The sequence below is a fragment of the Ixodes scapularis genome, unplaced genomic scaffold (assembly GCF_016920785.2).
Source record: "Ixodes scapularis isolate PalLabHiFi unplaced genomic scaffold, ASM1692078v2 PGA_scaffold6__148_contigs__length_123643588, whole genome shotgun sequence".
NCBI classification, from domain to species: Eukaryota; Metazoa; Arthropoda; class Arachnida; order Ixodida; family Ixodidae; genus Ixodes; species Ixodes scapularis.
The window spans coordinates 81,399,191-81,420,779 of NW_024609881.1; the positions used below are offsets into that span (position 1 = coordinate 81,399,191).

Consider the following 21,589-nt stretch of genomic DNA (forward strand, 5'->3'; position numbering starts at 1 on the left):
CATTTTTTTGAGGTAGACAAGCTCGTCCATTCATTCTAAAACAGCTTTTTTTTTCTTCTTTTTTGAGCCATTTCTGAGCACCACAAACCCCCTCTCTCAACACCACCCTTCGAAGAGGGGGCGTCTCACAAACTACAAAATGTCCCCCTCCATCGGCTACGGGACCCCTGGTTCCCCTACCCCACACACCCTTTCCCTTTCTCTCTTAGTACCACCACATCTTTTGACATTTACTTTTTCTTCAATGTCTCCCCCCACCCCTCCTCGCTCTCTTTCGAGTGAGATCTTGCGAGCGCGTGAGGGCGTCCTGAAAGAGCTGAAAGACTGAAAAACGATCAAGCCGTTTCCACGAAAAAAAAAAAAAAAAAGAAAAGTGCGCACCAAGGGAGCGGACAGCATCACCACATACAACCCCCCCCATCCTGTCAAACGGGAGGCTCCCCCGAAAGAAAAAAAACGCAGTGAAAGAGGCAAAGCGGCAATAATTGGAAAGAAAAAAGCTCCGCGTAGACAGCACTGTAGACGGCACACCGAGCCGGCAACGCTACCCGGCATCATCATCGTCTGCTCGCGGATAGCAGGCAAGGCAAGCACACACGTGACACGTCGCTCCCTGTGGACTAGCCTCTTCTCCGCGTGTTGGTGCTTTGTGCTGCTCAAACCGGTAACGATTTCATCGTGTTTCGACTAGTGCACAACCGAGCCAGCCGAGGATACATCGCCGATTTCGTACAAAAGGTGAGTGTTTTCGTCGTGTATTTTTTTTCCCCCGCGACTGTGCGTTGTTTGTGTTTGAATACCGGAGAGGAGCGCGCGAACGTGCTCCGCACAAAAGACGGCGTCGGTTTCCAACACAAAGAGAAGCGCGTGTCTTCCTCCTTCCTCTCTCCTTGAACCGCGAACTGACAGTCCATTTGCGCTGAAATCGATATAAAACAATTTCACCGAATTTTTCGTAACAACCAGAAACACCGAGAAAAAAAAAAAATTGAAAACGCAGCGGGTGTATCTATCGTCGAGCTGGAATAAAAACGAAAATAGGAAAACATTTGTACACCGCGCCGTCTGCTTTCGAGAGTTGGCAGACGAACGACATGTCGTCTGCGACGAAATTCGTCGTCTGCTCGCGCGGCGGCGTCCGTCTTGTGCCACCAACTTTCGCGCCCGCAGCGCTCAATCCACAACACCATCCCCGCACAAACACCAAAAAACAAAGAACGAAAACTGCATAATCGGGCCTTCCAAGCACAGAAACCTGACTCAAACCGATAATATAAAAAACGCAAATCCCCACCTCCCTCCCCCCTAGAGAGCTATCCATCGCGCCGAAAAACACACTCCTCCGAGCGTTCGATCGCGGAGAGGCCTCGCTCTCCACACACACACCGCCGCGCGCCGAACCCAAGCTGAGCACAGGCTGATATCAAAGCGCCGCACCGCCGGTCCCAAGCCACTTTTGTACGCTTCACAAATCGTCTTCAACGCAGCTACCGGAACGGACGCAAGGCACCGCGAGCTCGCCAGCGTCTCGGAGTGAGGCAGCCAGCTTCGAGAGAGCAGACGGCGCAGACTTGGCCGGCCGTCGCCCGACCAGCAGACCGTTTAGGCCTAACGACGACATCGGCTCGACGCGGAGGACAACGCAGGCTCCATGGCGACTCGCTTGCTCAACGGTGCGACGGCCGCGGGGTTGGTCGTCGACGCCGGCTCAGCTGCTGCCGACATCGTCAAGGAAAAGTCGAGCTCGGGGACCCAGTCGGACGCGTACTACAACGGAGCCGATCTCGTCGGTTACGAGGCACTCGGCATCGACCCAAAGGTAGGGAAATCGTCGCTCCGTTACCTCCCGCCGCCCGCGCGCGCGCGCGCTGAGACAATGCGTTGTTTCGTGACACACGTTCACGTGCAACTCTGCGACAAAAACGAAACGGTAGCAGTCAGCGCGTGAACTCGAACAACTACTGTCATACGCGCGTAGAGTAGCGACAAAGATCGTAAGAAACATAGCAATGGAAAGCACGGAACATCGCATCGCTTCTCGGGCTTCACCGACCGATGCCCATCGTTACATTTTTGTTTTCCTTCTAATCCGACACTAACAAAAACAGTGTTCCGTACGAGATTCGTACGCCCAAAACGGTTAACCACAGAAACTTCCCACGGTCAACCACAAAAACACCGAAACTATCGAACGTCTCTCTTTATATTTATAATAGGGGAGAAAGCACGCGTTCGTACACAGAAGCAGACAACCCGTTTGTCCAACCTAGGCCTAACGGGTTTTTTTTATTTCTCGTTCTTTTTTCTTTTTTTGGTGTGCGCGTGCTATGTTTAGGTTTTGGCGTGTCGGGTTCACTGATCGTGTTGGTGACCGTGAATGCGCGTGTTGACTCCGCGAGAGAGTGAACGCGAACGGGATTCGTCGTTTCGATGATCAAGGTCTTTTCGCGCGATCTCTCTCCGCTCATCCGTCCAATGTGCGCGGTGGCTTTTTTATTTTTTTTTGACGCGCGTTTTTGAACGCTAACCATATATTTACACATGCGACTTTAACCGCTTTCGTAATTTCCACAAAGGTCACCCAAGCGTCGCCGTTACGAACGTTATGTCCGGTATAAACCAAATAATAATAATTAAAAAAATGTATCCATAAAAACACGCAAGATTTGATCTACGAAGCAGAAAGGAGTCTGCTAATGCATCAAACAAAAGTCGGGCTTGCGACAGCGTCTGAAGCGTTGTTCTTTATTGTATGACGTCAGACTGGTCATGCATAGCTGTTCTCTGGGTTGCACGTGGTGTCATTCAAAGAGCACTCTGATGACCACCAGAGAAGAGGGCAAGAGGAGCTCTAGTCTTATCAGGACCTTCTTTTGTGCCTCCCGGATTTTCACAGGCGTTACTGTTCTCCTCCCGGAAGATTATAGAAGATTAAGCTGTCACTCAGAATTCGTACAAAAGCAGCTTCCCTCTCCTCCTCTTACATGGTGGTCCAAAGTATGCGATGTGACTTCGAACAGAGCCGTGTCCGCGGATGTCCCCACCCCCTTCCCCCCAATGTCTGCAAACTTTTCGTGAATACCAGGCATCGTCGTTAAAGACAGGATTTGGAAACACGCGAGGCAGTACAGAGTCTCCAGACTCTGCTTTGTTTGCGCACATGAAGGCTCCCTAGCGTCAGTATGCGCTTGTGGTGTTCTTGTTCCTTCGTGTGTTCATCGTGTTCAAATACTCTAAATACTCTTCGTAAATATCACGGAGGAGTTCTTGTCACCGAAATAACGCTTAGAAAGACACCCGAACAAACGGTCGAATGTTCACCTCTAAGGGCTCATTCACACTGGAAGCGGATCCGCGTTCGCAAAGCGGTTGCGAACGCGGTTGTATAAGGATTCAGTACAATTGCACGCGCACACGATGACATCAAATGCGCGTGCAATTGCACTGGATCTTTATACAACCGCTTTCGCAACCGCTTCGCGAACGCGGATCCGCTTCCAGTGTGAATGGGGGGTAAAAGGGACGTAAGACATTGAAATGTAAACATCTTCGACAGAGATCTGTGTGGCTAGGGACACGTATATATATACACTAAGATTTGGAACTAACTAAAGTTTGGATGAAAGCGAAATCTCCGTTTTGGAGATTTCGACACGCATACACACACTTCTCCAGACTTCTTGTCTTCTTTTCGAAGATGCCATAATGCATTTGTGGAGCCTTATCCTTTTTATGTGTTGATTATCACCATATATATATTCTTCATAAACATCACATCATCATCCTTGCTATTGAAATGATGCGTATTGAAGCATTGGTCATGTACTTCGCAACCGACGCTACGAGGTATCGGGACCAATCAAACCGCGTCAAAAGAGCGAGACGCTAGGCCTTTTCTGTTTACGTACAGGAACCCGACGAAAACCGTGGTGGTGCCTTTTTGAAGCCGACCGATTGGTCCCGTGAGCTCCTAGCGTTCATCTGGGAGGTAAAACAATCCCACATAAAATTGACTTGGGAATACAGAAACACGTACAAAATGTACAGCCAGTCTGTCTAATTGAACGGAAAGATCTATATCAAATGTTCATAATGAAAGGACACTAAAGAAATTTTGTTTAATCGTTTCTTACGGCGATAACTAGATTTTTACTGTCTCTAAGCGTCCTAAAATACACCATAAATTACGATAATGTGTGGTCCATATTTTTATCGAAAAGCGTGATAAAATATCGTGTCACCATCGCTGATCACACTTTTAGTAGGAAACTAGGCAACGTACGATCTTCAGATTGTTTGTTTTCGTGGGACGCTTAGAGGACGCAGGGTTCAGTTTTCGCTACAGTAAGACAAACTAGTGCCTTCGGATTTACGATTTTGGAAAATCGTAAATTTTCCAAAATAGTATTTCTCACGCGAGAATGCGTACTAGTACTACCAATAAATTAACCAATATATCGAAACATTACTTCCAGAACAAAATCAGAGCTCGCGTTCTTTTCGTTCATATAAAACACGCATCAACCTTCAAAGTACTCCCCTGACTTCTCAAAAAACATATGGAGTGGTTGGAGACTTTTTAAATCCGACTACTGCTTAATTTAAAAATCGTTTTCACCGACGAGTGCCTTAGTTTGTAGTGGTCACAGTATAAGTCCCCAAGATTTTATTTCACAGTCCCGTCAATTACCACAATTACTAAAAAAAAAAAAAAAAGTGGAACCTAATTATCTAAAATGCCTCGCCTTCCTACTGGAAATCTCGACATTATTGAGTTTTGTTTCGTTAAAGAAGCTTGGCATGTTTTCGTTGGGGCCGCAAGATTGGTCAATTAAAGTTTATTTTTTTATTTTTGTTTAATAATCGATTATCGCTTTCACCGCTAAATAAATCGTGCGTTCTTTTTTTTTTTTTTTTGACAGTTTAATTTAGCTCTTGTCGCGCGCAGACACTGATGAGGTTTAGGAATCTGCGCAGATGCACTTGTCGAGCCATTTTTCTTCTCAACAAAATCCGCAGCTGCGTCCCTTTTTTTTTTTTTGCTTTCCTTTTTTTTTTTTTTTAAAACAATGGCAGCTAATTGTTTCGTAAAAGCAGTTTTTATTGCACGGAGACTGGATCGAAACGACGCGGATAATCATTGATCTTGTCCCACAAAACGAACGACCGACAAACACGTTAGAGCGACTCCTAACCGCGGACAAGTAAACGCGCCCGTGGAAAGCTATACTTCAGTGATGTGTTGGTCGAACAGCGTTGTTTTTGTTTATTGGTCAGGCGGGAACACGAAAGCGACAGTCAAGGGTCGCCGGCAGCTTAACAACCGCGGGGCGTGGCCTATCTTGTTCCTTGCTGTGTGATCGGTCCTTTGGCGTTCTTATCAACTAATGCCAGAATCTGATAGGCTGCAGACGGTAATTGAGATGCTCGGGAAATTTTTTTTCTTTGCATACGTTTTTAAGGTGTCAAAGACGTTGCACCGAGAAAGTAAGACACGGTCTGCTGACATGATAACGCTATATATATTGCTGTTGTTACACTTCATTAAGATAAGGATGGCGCGACGGCCTGGAGGGGAAGGTTTATAGGGGATATATATATATATATATATATATATATATATATATATATATAAACGAATATGTGCAGATGAATGAACCGTACTTAATCCAATGAATCAAAGAATCAAAGTTTTTCAGGAACCCGCCGAAAGCCAAAAAACGGCGGAGCCAGGATTTGAACTCTGGGCCTCCCAATGTCCGGTCGGGTGTGCTAACCACTACACCGCTCCACCTTGGCTTTCTGGCGTTTCCTACCTGTCTTATTAATGCACAAGAAACGAAATGTGTCCAATCGGAGGTGTTCTGGAAACACACACCGCCGCGTGGAACGCGGTACGACGCTTAGTGTCACGTGGTACGTGCTCGTTTGTGCTCCAGAAATCCTCCCACTGTTTGTCTCGCCCCGTGTACATGTACGGGGCGAGAATATGTGCAAAGAATCAAAAACTTTGATTCTTTGATTCATTGGATTAAGTACGGTTCATTCATCTGCACATATTCGTTTATATCCTCCTCGGAGACCACGTACGATGACGTGAAGTGCCCGTGTTGTATATATATATATGGGCGGTTTCGTTTGAATTCAGGCAACAAGGTGCAGTCGTACTTTTTATTTTGCTTCAAACTTTTATATTTTGTGGCGCATGTTCCAAGAAGAACAATCCTTTTTTATTTTAATGTCCTGACATGTTTAGTTTCCGAGAAAAAAAAAATCTCAAAGAAGCGGGAAAGAACTACGAGGTGTTGACGATTGTCGTGTGTAGCGTTTTTGAATTACTCTCTATCCCGAAGTATTCAAAAGAGAGCGTCTATATGTTTTTATTGTAATATGCATGCAAGTAGGTAAAACGACATTATACCTACTGGTTATTATTCGTCGCCCCAATCTTTGTGAAAAAATCTCCAAACAGGCCTCCGCAAACAACTGTAACCTAAATTGCAGATTTTTTAATATTTTTTTTTGAGTCGACTATGTTTAGTATCACTTTTCAAATAATACCACGTGTAGAACCTTTCACTGCCTTCCAAATTAAGCAAAGTTTGTGTCTTTATCATGTACGAGTACTGAGAAATAAATTATGAAACAGTGAAGGTTTTCACTTTCTGTTCAATTTCACTACGCTGTATAAAAAAGAAAAACAAAAACACATTTTTAATTTTTTCTTTGTTTTGCGTCGCGTTCTCTTCACACCCTTCTTTTAGCCAGAATACATTCCGTTAGAGATATTTACCTTGGTTTTGAGTTTTAAGCCTCTAAATATGCTAAAAAAGAGAAAATGCTGATGGTGGGTTTATAGGTTAAATTGACGATTGTCGTCTGTGGCGTTTTTTAATCCCTCTCAATCTCAAAGTTTTCAAAAGAGAGCTTCGATATTTTTGTATTGTGATACATATGCAAGTAGGTAAAACTAAATTCAAACCAGTATTTATTATCCGTCGCTCCAATCTTTGTAAGAATCCCCAAACATGCCTCCGCGAACGCCTGTTACCTAAACTGCGGATTTTGTTTTTGAGTCGACTATGTTTAGTGTTGTTTTTATACAGCGGGCTGAAATTGAACAAAATGTGAAAACCTTGTCTGTTTCATAATTTATTTATCAGTACTCGTACATGATAAAGACCGTATATATATATATATATATATATATACTGGGCGTTGCGTTTTCTTCTTTTACTTTTCTTTTAGCCAGAATACATTTCGTTAGAGGTATATGCACTGGTTTTTTAGTTTTAAGCATCTAAATATGTTAAAAAAAGAGCAACTGCCAATGGTGGGTTAATGGCTTATAACTGTATATTTTATTATTTATTATAAGAACCGAAGGACGTTTAATAAAAAATCATATAAAATGCATTGATGTCGTTAGGCGTTTAATAACAAGTTTGCAATTCCAAACTTCTGAACAGTCTATAAAATCGAAAATGCCGAAAGCGGGTTTTCAGACAATTTCTGCCGGTGCCATGATTGAAGAAGCCTCACTCTGCAAGCAACTGATGGGTATTTAATTTTTTTTTTTTTATGCAGCTGCTGAAACTGAACAAACAGTGAATATACCTCTGTTTCATAATTTATTTATCGGTACTCGTACATAATTAAGACACAAACTTTGCATAATGTGGAAGGCAATGGGAGGTTCTACACGTGGTATTATTTTAAAAGCGATACTAAAGATAGTCGACTAAAAAAAAAAAATCCGCGCAGTTTATCGGTCACAGTTGTTTGCGGAGTTATGTTTGGGGATTTTTACAAAGATTGGACCGACGAAAAATAAATAGTAGTTGGAATGTCGTTTTACAAACTTGCATGTATATCACAAAAAAAAAAAAAAAAAAAATATATATAGAAGTTTTCTTGAATACTTTGAGAGTGATCCAAAACGCCACACACGACAATATATATATATATATATATATATATATATATATATATATATATATATATATATATATATATATATATATATATATATATATATATATGCGGATTTGACAATAATTGCGAGCTTCCATTGGGACGGCAATCTCAAGGTTGCCAACGACGTTTAGAAAAAAAATTAACGAGCGTGTATTTTGAAGTTAGTTTCGCCTATAGCGTTTGGGGAACGTATGGACCGCTGCTTTTAGTTTCTTCGTAATAATGTCAGTGATAGTAAGTGAAAAGATGTACGCATCTAGCCAATTTATAATTTAGCGTAAAAAAAAAAGAAGGAAAGTCGCTTACAAGGGCTATTTAACGTGTCTGCCTAAGGGTTTGTCGCCTGTCGATCTGGTGGACACGACGCCCCTAGCACCTGGCAGTTCGTCGCAGTTCTAACACCTCATTGTACTTGTAATGGCACGTCATCACGTTCACGCAGTAACAAACAGAAAAGACAAAGGGCAGCGCGGCAAGGAACGTCCGCCTGACAATCGCGTTGTTTTGGTGAATACGTTGTGGACGGGTAATGACGTAGGCGTGAACTGAGGTACACGCGGCCGATCGGCTTCCTGATCGGCAAGCCGATGGAGCCTTTCTGTCGACGGACGGTGCGATCGGCTGGCCGACAGTGCGAACGCACCAACACGTTCTCGCAACGCAGACAAGCAAGGTGCAATGTCCGCGTCAAATCTTTCTTTTCTCTTTCAAGATAATACGTTACCCAGTGGCCACGGAAAAATATGTCTGGGAACACGCGATAGAGTGTGGAAGATTGCTGTTTCTTTCATCTTCGCTGGCCAACAAAAGTTGGTGTTTGTGGTCGTGGTAGTGAAATTCGGCCGTCCGGGCCCGTCCCAGTGGTTTCTGAAGCTGCGAAGTCTGTCTCAGGTAGATAACCGTAGCAATACCGCTTGGTTTTGGACACACGAATTTGTTATTATTATTATTTTATCGAGTCAGATGATTCCCTCACACGACATTCGATTCTTTTCGACTTTTGCGTTACGTAAATCCGAGACTGCGGGTAAGAAAAGGACGACACGGACACAAAAAAAGTCTCAATATGTTACGTATAATCTTCACTAGCTCGTTCGCGCCTTGACGTTTTGATCACATTATGATCACATAATTTAAGTTTTTCGTAAAAAATAAAAAAAAGAAAGAAAAGCTGCCAAATTCTCTAAAGCTGCAATCTTATTTTCAACGAACGTCGAAAACTTGCCCAGAAAATAAGCAGCGAGTAACCCAGTAATCGAAATGATATTTTTCTTCTCCTATTACCTCTTTCAGGTCTCGGTGCAAATAATATGGCTTCAGTTTTCCTTTTAATAATTCAAAGTGATTTGCCAATCTGTGAAAGGAAACGTTCATTGAACTGTACGAACAAACAAATACACGCGAAACATGGATGCTATGCTCAAATATCGACCATCACTGGCCGTTGCAATCCGAAGGCTGCCGATCTCGTGCAATCTGTCCCATGATGCTTCAACACAATGTATTGTTGTTGTTGTTTTTTTTTTTTTTACCGCGCTGATGTTAGGGGGTTCCATCGGAGTACGGGCTCGGTGAAATGAAGTAAATCAGTAAGAGAGAAAAAACAAAAGAAAAAGAAAAACAGGTCTCTTGTTGAGTAGTCGTCTCTTCGCGAACCGGTACGTCACAGTATGAAACTGGACAGGCGATTCAATCTGGGATCGAAATTAAATCCGTTATCACTTCAAATACACGCGTGTACAAAAAACAAAAAGTGCAAAAAGAAAAAAAAAAGCTTCCGCTCTCCCGTTCTATTAGTTATTTTTGTATTTATTTCAAATGCCCTCAGGGCCACTAGGGCATTGCATAGGGGAGTTGGTAATGGCGCCTTAAATGACATTTAAGCAAAATGACATAACAGCTCGGTCAATCCGCGCGCTTACTGCGCCACGCTGCGCGTGCACTCGCCACGTGCAGAACCAGCATCACGAGCTGATTCGCCGAGCGATGAATGACATTCGATCAAAATGACATTAATGCCCGTGCCACACGGGCAACTCGAATGCCATTTACAACGAATGCCATTTGTGTGATCGGCGAATCAGCTCGCAATCATCTGTCGCGCTTGGAATGCGCCACGCCCGGAGTGTCGCGCGCTGATTGGCCGATCGTTCAAACGTCATTCATTGTAAATGGCATCTCAATCTAACTTAACCGGTTAGCTTAAATAAAACAAAAGTTATATTATAAAGATTTTTTTTAAAAAGAAGGCGATTGAAAAGGGCAATTTATACTGTGTAACTACTCGTAATCATTTTATAAAATTTGGTATAAACTGCCGTATAAATACGTACCCCCCCCCCCCCCCCCCCCCCCCCCAAGACATTTGACATTTTTGTGTAGACGTCGATCAACATGGTTCGAAAATCCAAGTTCGTCCAATCATTATGGCCGGGTCGCGGGCTCAGGCAATCACGGCTCAACGCGAGTAATAATAATAATAATAAAACGTGACGATCGGGTTTGCTTTGATCGCACTTCTACTGCACAGAGTTTCACGAGTTGTGCTGTCTGACGGCACCCCACTGCGGTGGCGCTGCTGTTGCCAAATGCGCATGCGCAGACGGGCTTCTCTTCCGAGCGGACAAACGCGGGTTTGTTTTGTAAACAGCGCGCTGCTGGTCCATAGGTTTCCTCGCTCATGCTGACGGAGAAAGGGGTTACATTTAATTAAGGGAAAGAAGGGCAAGATGGCGGAGACGATAGGGCAACAATGACGACGCCAGCTGCGGTTAGTCACGACATTTTCCTTTGTTCGTTATGCACGCGAAATCGGCGGATGTCACGCATTGGAGGTATGCCTCTTTTACTCTTTTATTTAGTTATTTATTTACGGATACTACTACTTTCTCGTGGAAAGTGTTGTAGATCTGGGCACCTTTTTGGGGGTAGAACATAAAAAAAAATGCAAGAAAACTTAAGTAAAAACGGAAAAAACCGGGATGAATAAAGGTGGAACATTTGCACTTTGGTGGCGGTAATTTTTATTTTATTTTTTTTCTCGATCATGCTATTTTATGGTTTATAAAAAAAAAAAGAAAAAAAGAATGACATTCTATCTTTTTTTTTTTTTGCTTTCTACATTAAAAAAAAAATCATTCTGAACTGTCTTGTCCTTTTGGGGACGCGCGCTCAGCAGTCGCGCACACAGATATGGCCGCCAGTGAATACTCCCTATGCTGTAGGCCTTTCCAGCGGCAGTCGAACGAAGCGATTAACAGCGCGCGTCCCTGGTTTTGAGAGGGTATGTCAGTGTTGCCTGACTGCGCTGGGCTGTGGTTTTTGTCGTCAGTGGCCTGCCAGACTTGTACGTAGTTCAACCACTCTACTCAAGTTACTGTAGTTTAACTACTTTTCTGAGTAGCTACTCAACTTACAAAGTACTTTCGAATTTTAGCGGTTGTTTTGCCTGTCAACAAACATTCCTGCACAAAGGAGATAAGAAGTTCGAAGATTAGTTGATATTTGCCAAGAGGGGGAAGCATGTGGCGTAGGAAAGGGGGGGGGGGATGGTTTGGAGAGTCCGAACCCCCCCTTCCCCCCCACTGCAACAACACTGCTACGAGGCGCGGGGAGCGAACAGACACGACGCAAGAGAGGCCGAGTAACTGCGGGATTTCCGCCGAAGACTGGCGTTTCTTTCTGTCCCGAAGCTCAAGGAGACTCGACCCTTTTGAAGCAAGGGCTGGTAGAAACTCTCGCCCACTAGAGGAGGTGCACACACTGCATGCTCACTCAAAGGAGGCAACAAAATGTGGCACCTGCTCTGAAACTCATCTGCTGCTCCCGTAGTTTGTGCTGTACTCAAAGAATCGAGTGCAAAAGGGCAACGCAAAGATTACCTTTTTGCGTTGCCTTTCCTCCCAAAACTCAGAATATGCAGATTTTTAAAGATTCATAGATCGTTCGAGAAACCTGTAGTAAGTAATTCCCCTAACATTAAAGAGCGCAGCTCTTAGGGGGCCGTTTCCAGCTTGAGCGGCGTCGCCGTCGGCGTAACCGCGAGGTCACGTGACTCCCCAAGGTCCCGTGACCCCCTGAGGTCACGTGACCCCCTCCCCCGAAGTCACGTGAGCCCCGAGGTCACGTGACCTCAAGGAGTCACCTATCCCTCAGTACGCTTCCATCTTCCTCCTCAAGAGCTGCGCTCTAACCGGCGTTACAGGGAATTGTAAACGGCTTTCATTTTTTTTATATATAAAAAAATTATAAACAAGCAGTGGTTGGAAGTACTGTATGTACATGGTACTTAAGGTACTACAGTTTACAAAAATTGTACTTTACTTGAAGTAAATTATCTGAACATGTATTTGTATTTTCCGAGGAAAGTAAAACTCCCGACTTCGTACATTCCCCGAATTTGAAAACAATTAATGGCGGTATCGTCGTGTGAAAGCGTGCTCTCTCGAGACACCATCTGGTGATTTCTTTGAGTGAAGTAGTGGCGGCTCTAAGACCGATGCAAATAAGTGCCCTTAAGTTGATTGTGTCAAATAGCTCGTCGGCGAGAGTAAAACAGGTACTCTGCGGCGACTTGACCTTATACAATATTTGCTGCCATTTCCGTAAAAATACTGATGCTTCCGATTACCCCTGAAGCAATGCATACTAGGTAAAAAAAAGAACACAGTATAGGGAATGAAAGGGCATCATGAAAAATTGTGTTAAAAGTGCTTGTACTTTACCTTGCAATATATTGTACTTATATACGTTACTTCAAGTACATTGCACCCGGTGTACTTACTACTTTACTTGAAGTACATAACCTCTCATTTACTTTGTACTTTACTTCAAGTACTTTTTAGGTGTACTTTACGGAACACTGTAAACAAGCAAACACTGTCTAAAAGATCAAGGGCAGACAGTGCTAAACCTCAAAGTACGAATGTCACATTAGCAGTGCATCATTGCCCAAACAAACAAGAGAGTACAAAACGATTCGGCACCCAGAAGCAGAACCAGCTATTAAAGTATTTCCGTGAAAAAAACAAGCCGATTCATATTTGGCTAGCACAATTTCGCTAGCGGATCAAAACCTCAGTGCTGTCTTCTTACCATAAAAAACAACAACATATAACAGTAACTTCAAAAGTAGTTCGCTACTTTTTTACGGTAATTAGTAATTTAGTTAATTACTTTCTATTCAAGTAATTTATACTCTACTCATATTACTTTTGACGTCAACACTCAGTAACTTGATTACTTTTTTTGAGTAACTTGCACATGTCTAGCGGTGGCAGCCTGCGTAGGCGCGATTCCGGACGCTGGTAGCAGTTGAATTGCCGCGTTTTATTTTTTCCTTTGTGTTCTATAGCGAATAGAATTTCTCGCGATTTTTAAGAACGCACTGCACTATTTGTGGGAACCAAAACAAACAAATGAAAGCTATTTCTGCTGAGTTCGTGCGCGGGAACAAATGCCACTAGAACGTTTTGTTTATCTTTATTTTGATTTTTTTTTCTTTTTTTTTTTTTTTACGGCAACATACACCAAGTTGTGTCAATCTACAAAGGTCATACCTGTCGAAAATGTTTCACCAAACAGGATTTCCGAACTGCGTGGGTATTCCCCGCTCACGAGTCTCATCTATCGAACAACACATATTGTTCGTACCCCACGTTGCCGCGTTATCCGAACAGGATTTTGGAAGATCTCAAATAACCCCGGACAGAATCCGGCTTCTTTCGGGGCACGTTTTGAAGACAGCTGCTTTTTTGCACAGCACCAAACCAAATGAACGAACGTGTCTCTTCCGCTCTCACAGCCCGGACCCGGGAACATAGCTGGGAAGGCTTTTTGGAGATTATCTCAACGAAAATAATCCTCGAAGAACGTCGAATGGCCCGTGCCGCGGGCTGCTTGACGTTCGCTCTCTTCGTTCGTTTTCTGCCGAAGCCGAGCAGGCTACGAGCCCTGGTATTCCCTGGTTCTCATATCGAAAGATAACACACAAAGGGTAAGTAAGCATCATGAACGGTCAAATAAAGTAAAAACTAAAAAAAAAAAAAAACGGCCAACTCCGAATACACAATGCAGGTGGGGAGTAGCGCTGACAGGGCTTCCACAGCTCAGGCGGGTGGCAGAAATTTCTGGTCGCAAACTGGCGGCTGCCAAAAAGCTATGGCAACCCAAAAGCGTAAAAAAAAAAAAAGACAAACGAACATAATGCTAAAAAATTCTCTCAAATGTATGGCGTCAGATCGCTTCCACAGCACAGACAGGTGACGTCACAAACCCCAAACGCCGTCTCGAAAAACGGACCTTTTTTTTTTGTTATTTTTGAGTGACGAGTGCCGTTTGGCGTTTTGTCTGCGAACTGCAAATGGAGGGCAGCTCAGCATGGCCTCCGCCATGTCGAGCTCTGTAGCTATTGGGGAGGAGGACAGACCGTGACGCCCCAAGCGGTTAACTTTAGAACTACACGGATGGGGACAACAAATACAATGACTCAGCGCTCGGCCGACATAACCGAACGCGGCGTCAGCGTTCGGCTGGAGTTCGTGTTCTCCGGCGAGGGGGAGGAGGGGCTCTTTTGTTTCCACTCCGGCCTGCATGCACAATGCAGCATGGATTCCGAGTCAGAACATCCAACGTGTCAGAACATCCATCGAGTCAAAACATCCATTCGTGGATGTCTTGTCTCGGTGGACGTTCTGACTCGATGGATGTTTTGACTCGGATGGATGCTCTGACTCGATGGATGTGTTCACTCCATGGATGTTTAGACTCGGATGGATGTTCTGACTCGATGGATGTTTTGAGTCGATGGATGTTTTGACTCAGATGGCTGTCATGAATATTTTGATAAGTTGAATGTTCTATCGTTTTTTACTGAAAGGAGGGAGCTGTTGTGTAAACGACTTTTGACGTTATGGTAAGCAAGGACCGTTTGCATACGCTCCTAGATAAAATTTAATTACTTATGAAGGACAAAATTGAGTTCGGTATTTGACGGAAGTGGATAGGATATGTTCTTATTTCTTTACTATTATTTAAGCAGTGAACTGCCTTTATCATTTTATTATCTTATTGAGACCTTGTCAGTTATTTAGGCTATTCAATAAACGTGTTTTTATATGCATTTTGTGATTTCGATTTCTTCAATTTTCCTCTACCAGTGTTAGTTACTTTTTTTTTTTTTTGCAAGATCATTGCTGTTGTTTTTCTTGGTCCCTGCTTGAACCGCTCATGGTCTGTTGTTTTTATTAATAAATAAATAAACAAAATATTAAAGTTAATATCGTCCGGGGCATGTAAACAGACCCAAATAATTCTTCTTTTGTTTTATCACGTATTAGGGGGTGTACGCTGTCAGTGACCGTGTGTCTTTCTTGTAGCATAACGGAGCGTAAAATAGGAAAGTATTTTGGTGGTCCACTCCGTTATAAAATCAGTTAGGTCACGACGGCGCAGTGGCAATGGCTCTCGAAAGCGGCGATCGGTAATGTTACGTGATCACGCGACGTGGTTTAAGATTGTCATTTACTTGCATTACCGGTAAAATACGCTGCTTTGCCGTCTTAGTGGCGTTTTATTTGCTGTCGTTGGACCAGTGCAGCTCGAGATCACGCTACTGTGCGATTCGTGGCAGCTACTTGACCCACAGACAATGGACAAGGCCCTAGACAAGGCCTTTTGAATCCATACAAAAATGATAGGCATTTAGATCGCCTTTGAAGAAACCAGTGTGGCAGCCATTCTTTAATTTTAGCTTGGTGTATGTCAGTGCGTTCCTAAGAGGGTAGGAAAGAAAAGTGTATTTTTTCCAGGCAATGTGCGGTAACAAATTTTAGCAATTCATTCAAAAGCAACGTGATAAAAATCATCCAAATGAAAATAACGATATTACTATTCACACGAAAAATTACTGCACTCTGAAGCTTGTGGTGGTGAAACATTTTTCAAAACAGAATGGCTCTGTTTTAAAAGTATTTTGCTTCTCCACATTAATTAAAAAAAAAAAAAAAACTTTTTTTTTTTTTTTTTTTTTTTTGCTTTTGCATATGGGCAGCAGGGCGCGCGATGGGCTGGGCTGCGCGATGGCTCGAGGGACCAAAATACTGTTGTCGGTGAATTATGCAGCATAAGCCCTTCAGAAAAATTAATTCCACCTTGCCAGTCAATTTCATCCATTTTTGTGTTAAGCCTCTGAATTGTTTCAAGACGCTCTTGTCCTAGACGTTCGCCGTGATCAGTAACGTTATTCTGAGAGAATCGTAGCTTTAGTTCGTGGTTTTTAAAGTTAGTCTCACTCTCGGACAAAACACTCTACATGGATTTGCTCAATTGTATATAAATAGTAGTTTTTAAATTACGGAAGTACTATTGGAAGAAATTTTAGTTTTGTTTTTTCATGTATTAAAACCTTTTAGGTATTTGTACCCTGTCGTAGGGTCTCTACACTCATTTTTGTCACGATTACTTCTACCAGACACAACACAGTGCATATCGTTCGTATAAAGTCATTTGGTTGAATAAGACACCAAGATATCGTGAGGCATTCAAAGAGTTTTATTCAAGGAAACTGGCCCATGTGTGTTCTTCAGTTCATTCTACGGAAGAACTACAAGGATTGTAATTCTCTCCAGATAGTTAAGGACATCCTGAAATGTCGGGACTTCAGATGGCAAATAGCCAAATGTACTCAGTGACAAAATAAAACACGAACACGAGGGACCCTACATCCAGGACACTGACCAAGGTAATTGATCATGTGTATGCCCGAAACTGGCACTTGGCGAAATTCGCAGTCTCGAGCCGGAAAAAATTCATATATATTGTTTTCTTTTCTTTTCAATTCAAATGATAGTTTTGAATTAGATGGGTGTTTTGACTCAGATGGATGTTTCGACTCTGATGGATGTTCTGACTCTGGTGTCACGTGACCTGTTGGATGTTTTGACACGATGGATGTTCTGACCCAATGGATGTTCTGGCCATAAGCGTGCAGCATGCACGGTCCCAGCTCGGCACAAAAGCCGAAGTGGGTCAAGCTCGCACTCTCTACGGCTCGCATTCTCATCCGGCACTTAACGTCGCTTCGTCGATTGTCAGTATTTTTTTACATTAAACTGTGCCCCGCGCTCTGTTGTAGAAGATGGCATGAACATGCCCATAAGGCGGCCTGTCGGCATGTGCACAGGCCTTGCGTTGAGTAAACACCGAGCGTGGGGAAAACAAACGGGTCAGAGCGCCCCCTATAGTGCGATCTCCTGCCCAATAGAGCAAGGCCTGATATGGCTCTCGCGGAGCGAGGGAGGGTTGCATTTGCAGACGGTTCGTCTGCTACGGAGCGCCATTTGCATACGAGAAAACATCGTACGTCGTCTGCTAACAAACCGAATAAAAAAAATAAAAAAAGTCGACCGGCTGTTACGAACTGAGCGCCGCGACGAAGCCAGATAGGACGCAGGCTCAAAATTTTGAACGTCTGCTATTTCACGTTGGAAGCCGTTGACAACGGGCGCTTCTTTCCCAAGCCCCAAATTTTTCTGCTGTCGTATACACAAGCTGGTGTCGACCGGTTGATGAGGAGTACCAAAGACGAGCCAATCAGAGGCCGCGAGACCTTTCTCGCCATCTGGGATCCAATCAACGGCCGAGAACGCTCTCGTCCTCACTTTGACCAAAATCGGACCCCCAGAGCAGGCACACTTCTACACGTACGCGACAGTTTAAAACGCGGACGTTTGTACTAACCGAAACAAGTCACTTTTCGAACACTGAAATCGGCACCGGCTATAAGTTGGTTACACAAATAATAATAACAATAATTATAGAAAAAGAAGACAAATCTACGTGCATATATGGACAGCAGGAAGTTAGCCCATAGCCTAACTGGTCGTTCGATGTCTCCGATTTAGCGAGCGACGAGACGAGCGACGGAGATTTCTCACTGTCGCTCGTCGCGTCGCTTGGTTTTTGGATTTCTTTTGCCTCGTCGCGCGACAGTAAAGCGGGTCGCCGTCCGCTCGTCTCGTCGTTCGCCAGATCGCTTACATGCGGTTTATACTTTAAGAGTGCACCACGCAGTAGCGATTACACGAACACGCGCGCAGGTGCGATGCCCATCCAGATCGAAACCCAGGATCCCCGAGTTCTGCAAGAAATAATTTTGCTAAAGCGACTAGTTTTTTTTTTGTTTTTTTTTTGTACATTTGTATTTACACTCGCTGACTCGCTCTATCCATTGTTTCGTTCGCACCCGCCCGTGAACAACAATTGCGGCCTTGGAGTCTCCTTTGCAGCGGTGAACAAACATCAATCAATCAATCACAAACGTGTTATCGAAAGTCGGAACGAGTCGATGGTAGAACGGAGCGCGTCAATAGTTTTAATAATGCTGTCATTAAACGCGTCGATAAAAAAAAAATATGTCAACCTTGTCGTTATACCTTTGCTTATTTCGGACAAGGGAAATATGATTTCCTGATTCGCGATGGGGATCTGTGTATGTTCTATTTTCGCTCTGGGGTTTGCACGTGAACACCTTCTTCCGAGTGAAATTCCAGCGTGCGCAATATCTTTTTACCTGTATCTCTCGATCCCATTTCAGGAAAACGTAGCGCCTTGCTATAGTTTGTACAAGCGGGCTGCACGTTTATACGAAATGTAGTATGGTACTTGCTGGGTTTTCCCAACGAATACATAGCGTACCGATAGAAGATATCGGTAAAAACGAATTTCGTCCGTTCAAACTTTGGGAAAATTTTCTCACAGTAGCTGCTTTGGAAATGGGCGTTTCTTTTTCTTTTCTAAGGTTATTCTTTACTAATGCAAGCCAGTCGAGGGCTTGTCTAACTGCCCATAAGTTGCCATCATTTTTTTTTTCTCGATCCCCGCCATCGAGCGATTGTAATAAAACAATCAGGAATAATAATATAACTACATTTTCTAAAAAAAAAAAAAAAAATATCGGGTGTTAGTTTGCAAATGAAAAATAGCGGAATAGCTGGTTTTCCCCCTTCCCATCAAAATTATACTTTTTTTTGTTGTTGTTGCAGTGGCTTTAAATAAAATAACAGAAGAACAAAGATCAACTGAGACGCTTTACGGGACCGAATCTTGGTACCTCGCACCTTATGTGACTTTGGCTAAATATTATGACTGAACTCATGTCTCCGCCCCCCCCCCCTCACCCCCCCCCAAAAAAAAAAAAAAATCGTCTATTATTCGTGTTTTTTTTTGTTTTAATGATTATAGGTGTAGAAACTGAGGAAGAGGAGGAGAGATGAGAGCGGACGCGGCGATGCCGGAGCTCCGAGACCCCGACTGGAATGATTAATAGGGGGTAGGCGCAGAGCTGGCTGCCTTTTTGCCTTCACAACTTCAAGGCGTTCGAACGCGAACGCCAGACGTCGGCGCTGGAACGCGTTCGTTCGAACAGAAAGACAAAGGCAGCTTTAGCTTTGTGTCTACCCAGCCACTAAGCATTCCAACCAAAGCTCAATGTTCTCACTCCGCCTTCCCCAGCGCTTTCGTTTCCTCCCCCTCGGACAGCTTTCATGATATCACAACGACGTCAGCCCCGGCTCGATCGGTACTTTCCGCGAGTCCTCGCAGCTGAGACGCCAAACAGCCGGGAGTCGATTAAAAAATGGCCGCGCCCTCGCAGCGTTTTCAGACGACTCCACCGACGGTTCGGGAAGAAAACGGATGAACCGAAGGTAATTTGATCCGCATGACCTTCCACTTCCGGTTACGAACGCGTTTCGTAGAGAGAAGCCAAGCCAAGCTAAGCCGAGACAACTCACACAATCCAGCTATTTTATTTTCCATCTTATAAACGTACATCTTTTTCAATATACTACGCACGCAGATGGACTCGTCTTTTTTATTTCTTTTTTTTTCTTCAAGATTAAAGAAAACCATTGTGGCCTGCGTCCCTTCCACACGCAGCGCAACAGCGTCGGCGTGACGTACGTCGACTAATGCCCGTGACGTCGTGCGCGCCTTCGTGTAGAGATGCGGGCAACCGGGACCAACGCCTCCTCGATAACGATCCCGCCGTGCTGGGTTTTCCCCTCGGCGCTCACGCAGCACCCGTGCCCATCAAAAGGGGCAGCGAACCACTTTCTCCGATAGTCTATTTATGGCCCAAACTTAATACACGGGCTCCAGGCATCCTGGAAGACCGAACGTTGCGTTCACGCGAGACCGATTTCTCTACTGAAATCGGTATCGAAGATGGATTACCTCGGAAGTATCGCCGACTCCAGTGGGCGCCGTCGGAAGAGGGGAGGAGCTTGGATGGAGGCGGCTGAACCCTTTGAATTGGACGGCGACCTGCGCCACCTAGCGTTAATATTTATCGATTTATTTTTCTGGTCCGACGGCGCCCTGTGATGTCTGAGACAATTCCGAGATAATTAATCTATCTTTTGATACCGATTACAATAGAGAAATCGACCACGCAGATGAATGCAGTGTTTGGTTTTCTCGTTCACGCGCGTTTCCGTCGTCGCACGTGGTCTCCAAGGACGAAAGAATCGAAAATATACGGATGAGAGAACTGTACTTAATCGATGGAAACCAAGGCTGACGGACGCCTAGAGCCTAGGGAATGAGTTATGACCATAAACAGACGATTGCTGGAAGTGGTTCGGTGCCCATTTAAAAGAGTTGAGGGGAAGCTCTTCCGCTTTGGCATAGGGAACACCTGGAAAGGAAATCGTCTCCTCTCCACGTTCGCTCAACACAGTAGTGACACATTTGAACTCTACTAACTCAAAGTGCTAGTCACAATAACTTTTTTTTTTTTCTATTGAAGATTTAAATTTGGTGTAGAAAGGCTCCAGTCGCAACACCGAACACGCGACATCAGAGTGTAGTAATATGGGGGCAATCTGTCTGTGCGTGTGTGTGTGTGTGTGTTTGGGGGGGGGGGGGGGGGGGGTGTAGCAATCACAGCTTGTTCCAGATGAGTGACAAGAAGTTTGACGGTGTAATTTAAATTCTAAATAAACGCGCGTCAAAAAAAAGAAAAGAAATTAGGGAAGCTGCGCAAATTATTGCGTTTCTTAGACCGCTTGCTCGACTTGCAAGTAATGCAAATATGACGTAGTTGACTGGAGAGCGCGGGGAAAGTTTTAAGTGTTGAGCTCGGCATCCCCTTCATTTGCCGTTTTAATCGATAGCTCATTTGAATTTCGAGATAATAATAAATATCATCTCGGAACGAGCAACGCCGGGGTCTTTCGAATGTGCGCTTAGTCTCCGAGTCTAGTAAAAGAAAACGCCGGAATCCCCCTTTAAATGAACGCCGCAAGCGAAGAGAAAGAAAGAGGGGGGACTGCAATAGGGAAGAGAGTGAAAGAGAAGGCGACAGGGCTGGTAACACCTGCATCTTGTTTTTTGTTTTTCTTCCGCCGCACAATCATACATCTCCGTCGTCGCCCCCACTTCTTCACCTTGGGGGGCTCCTTGAGATGCCTCTTTGCAGCCTTTCCAGCCCCTCTCCCTCGGACGGTGCTCCATTGTTGCGCGCCTCGCCTTTGTTCCTCTCTGCGCGGATACCCCATTGTGAGGACGGCTCTGACGGGTTCCTCCGTGTAGCGACGGCGACGACGATCTG

The 21,589-nt window shown here is 44.3% G+C and overlaps 1 protein-coding gene across 8 annotated transcripts in view; it reads left to right on the forward strand.

Annotated features, from left to right (window-relative positions):
• The first annotated feature begins 309 nt into the window (after positions 1–309).
• LOC8040096 (RNA binding protein fox-1 homolog 3) overlaps positions 310–21,589 on the forward strand; it is a 317,548-nt gene continuing 296,268 nt past the window's right edge. For 4 of the 8 annotated variants that reach the window (XM_042294594.1, XM_042294600.1, XM_042294598.1 and 1 more), the window contains exons 1-2: positions 435–738; positions 1,488–1,819. In XM_042294594.1, coding sequence (XP_042150528.1) covers positions 1,652–1,819 — 168 coding nt within the window. In that variant the 5' untranslated portion in view covers positions 435–738; positions 1,488–1,651. Of the gene's footprint in view, positions 739–1,487; positions 1,820–21,589 lie in introns of all 8 variants that reach the window. The other 4 variants (XM_042294595.1, XM_042294601.1, XM_042294599.1 and 1 more) reach the window with 2 other exon arrangements.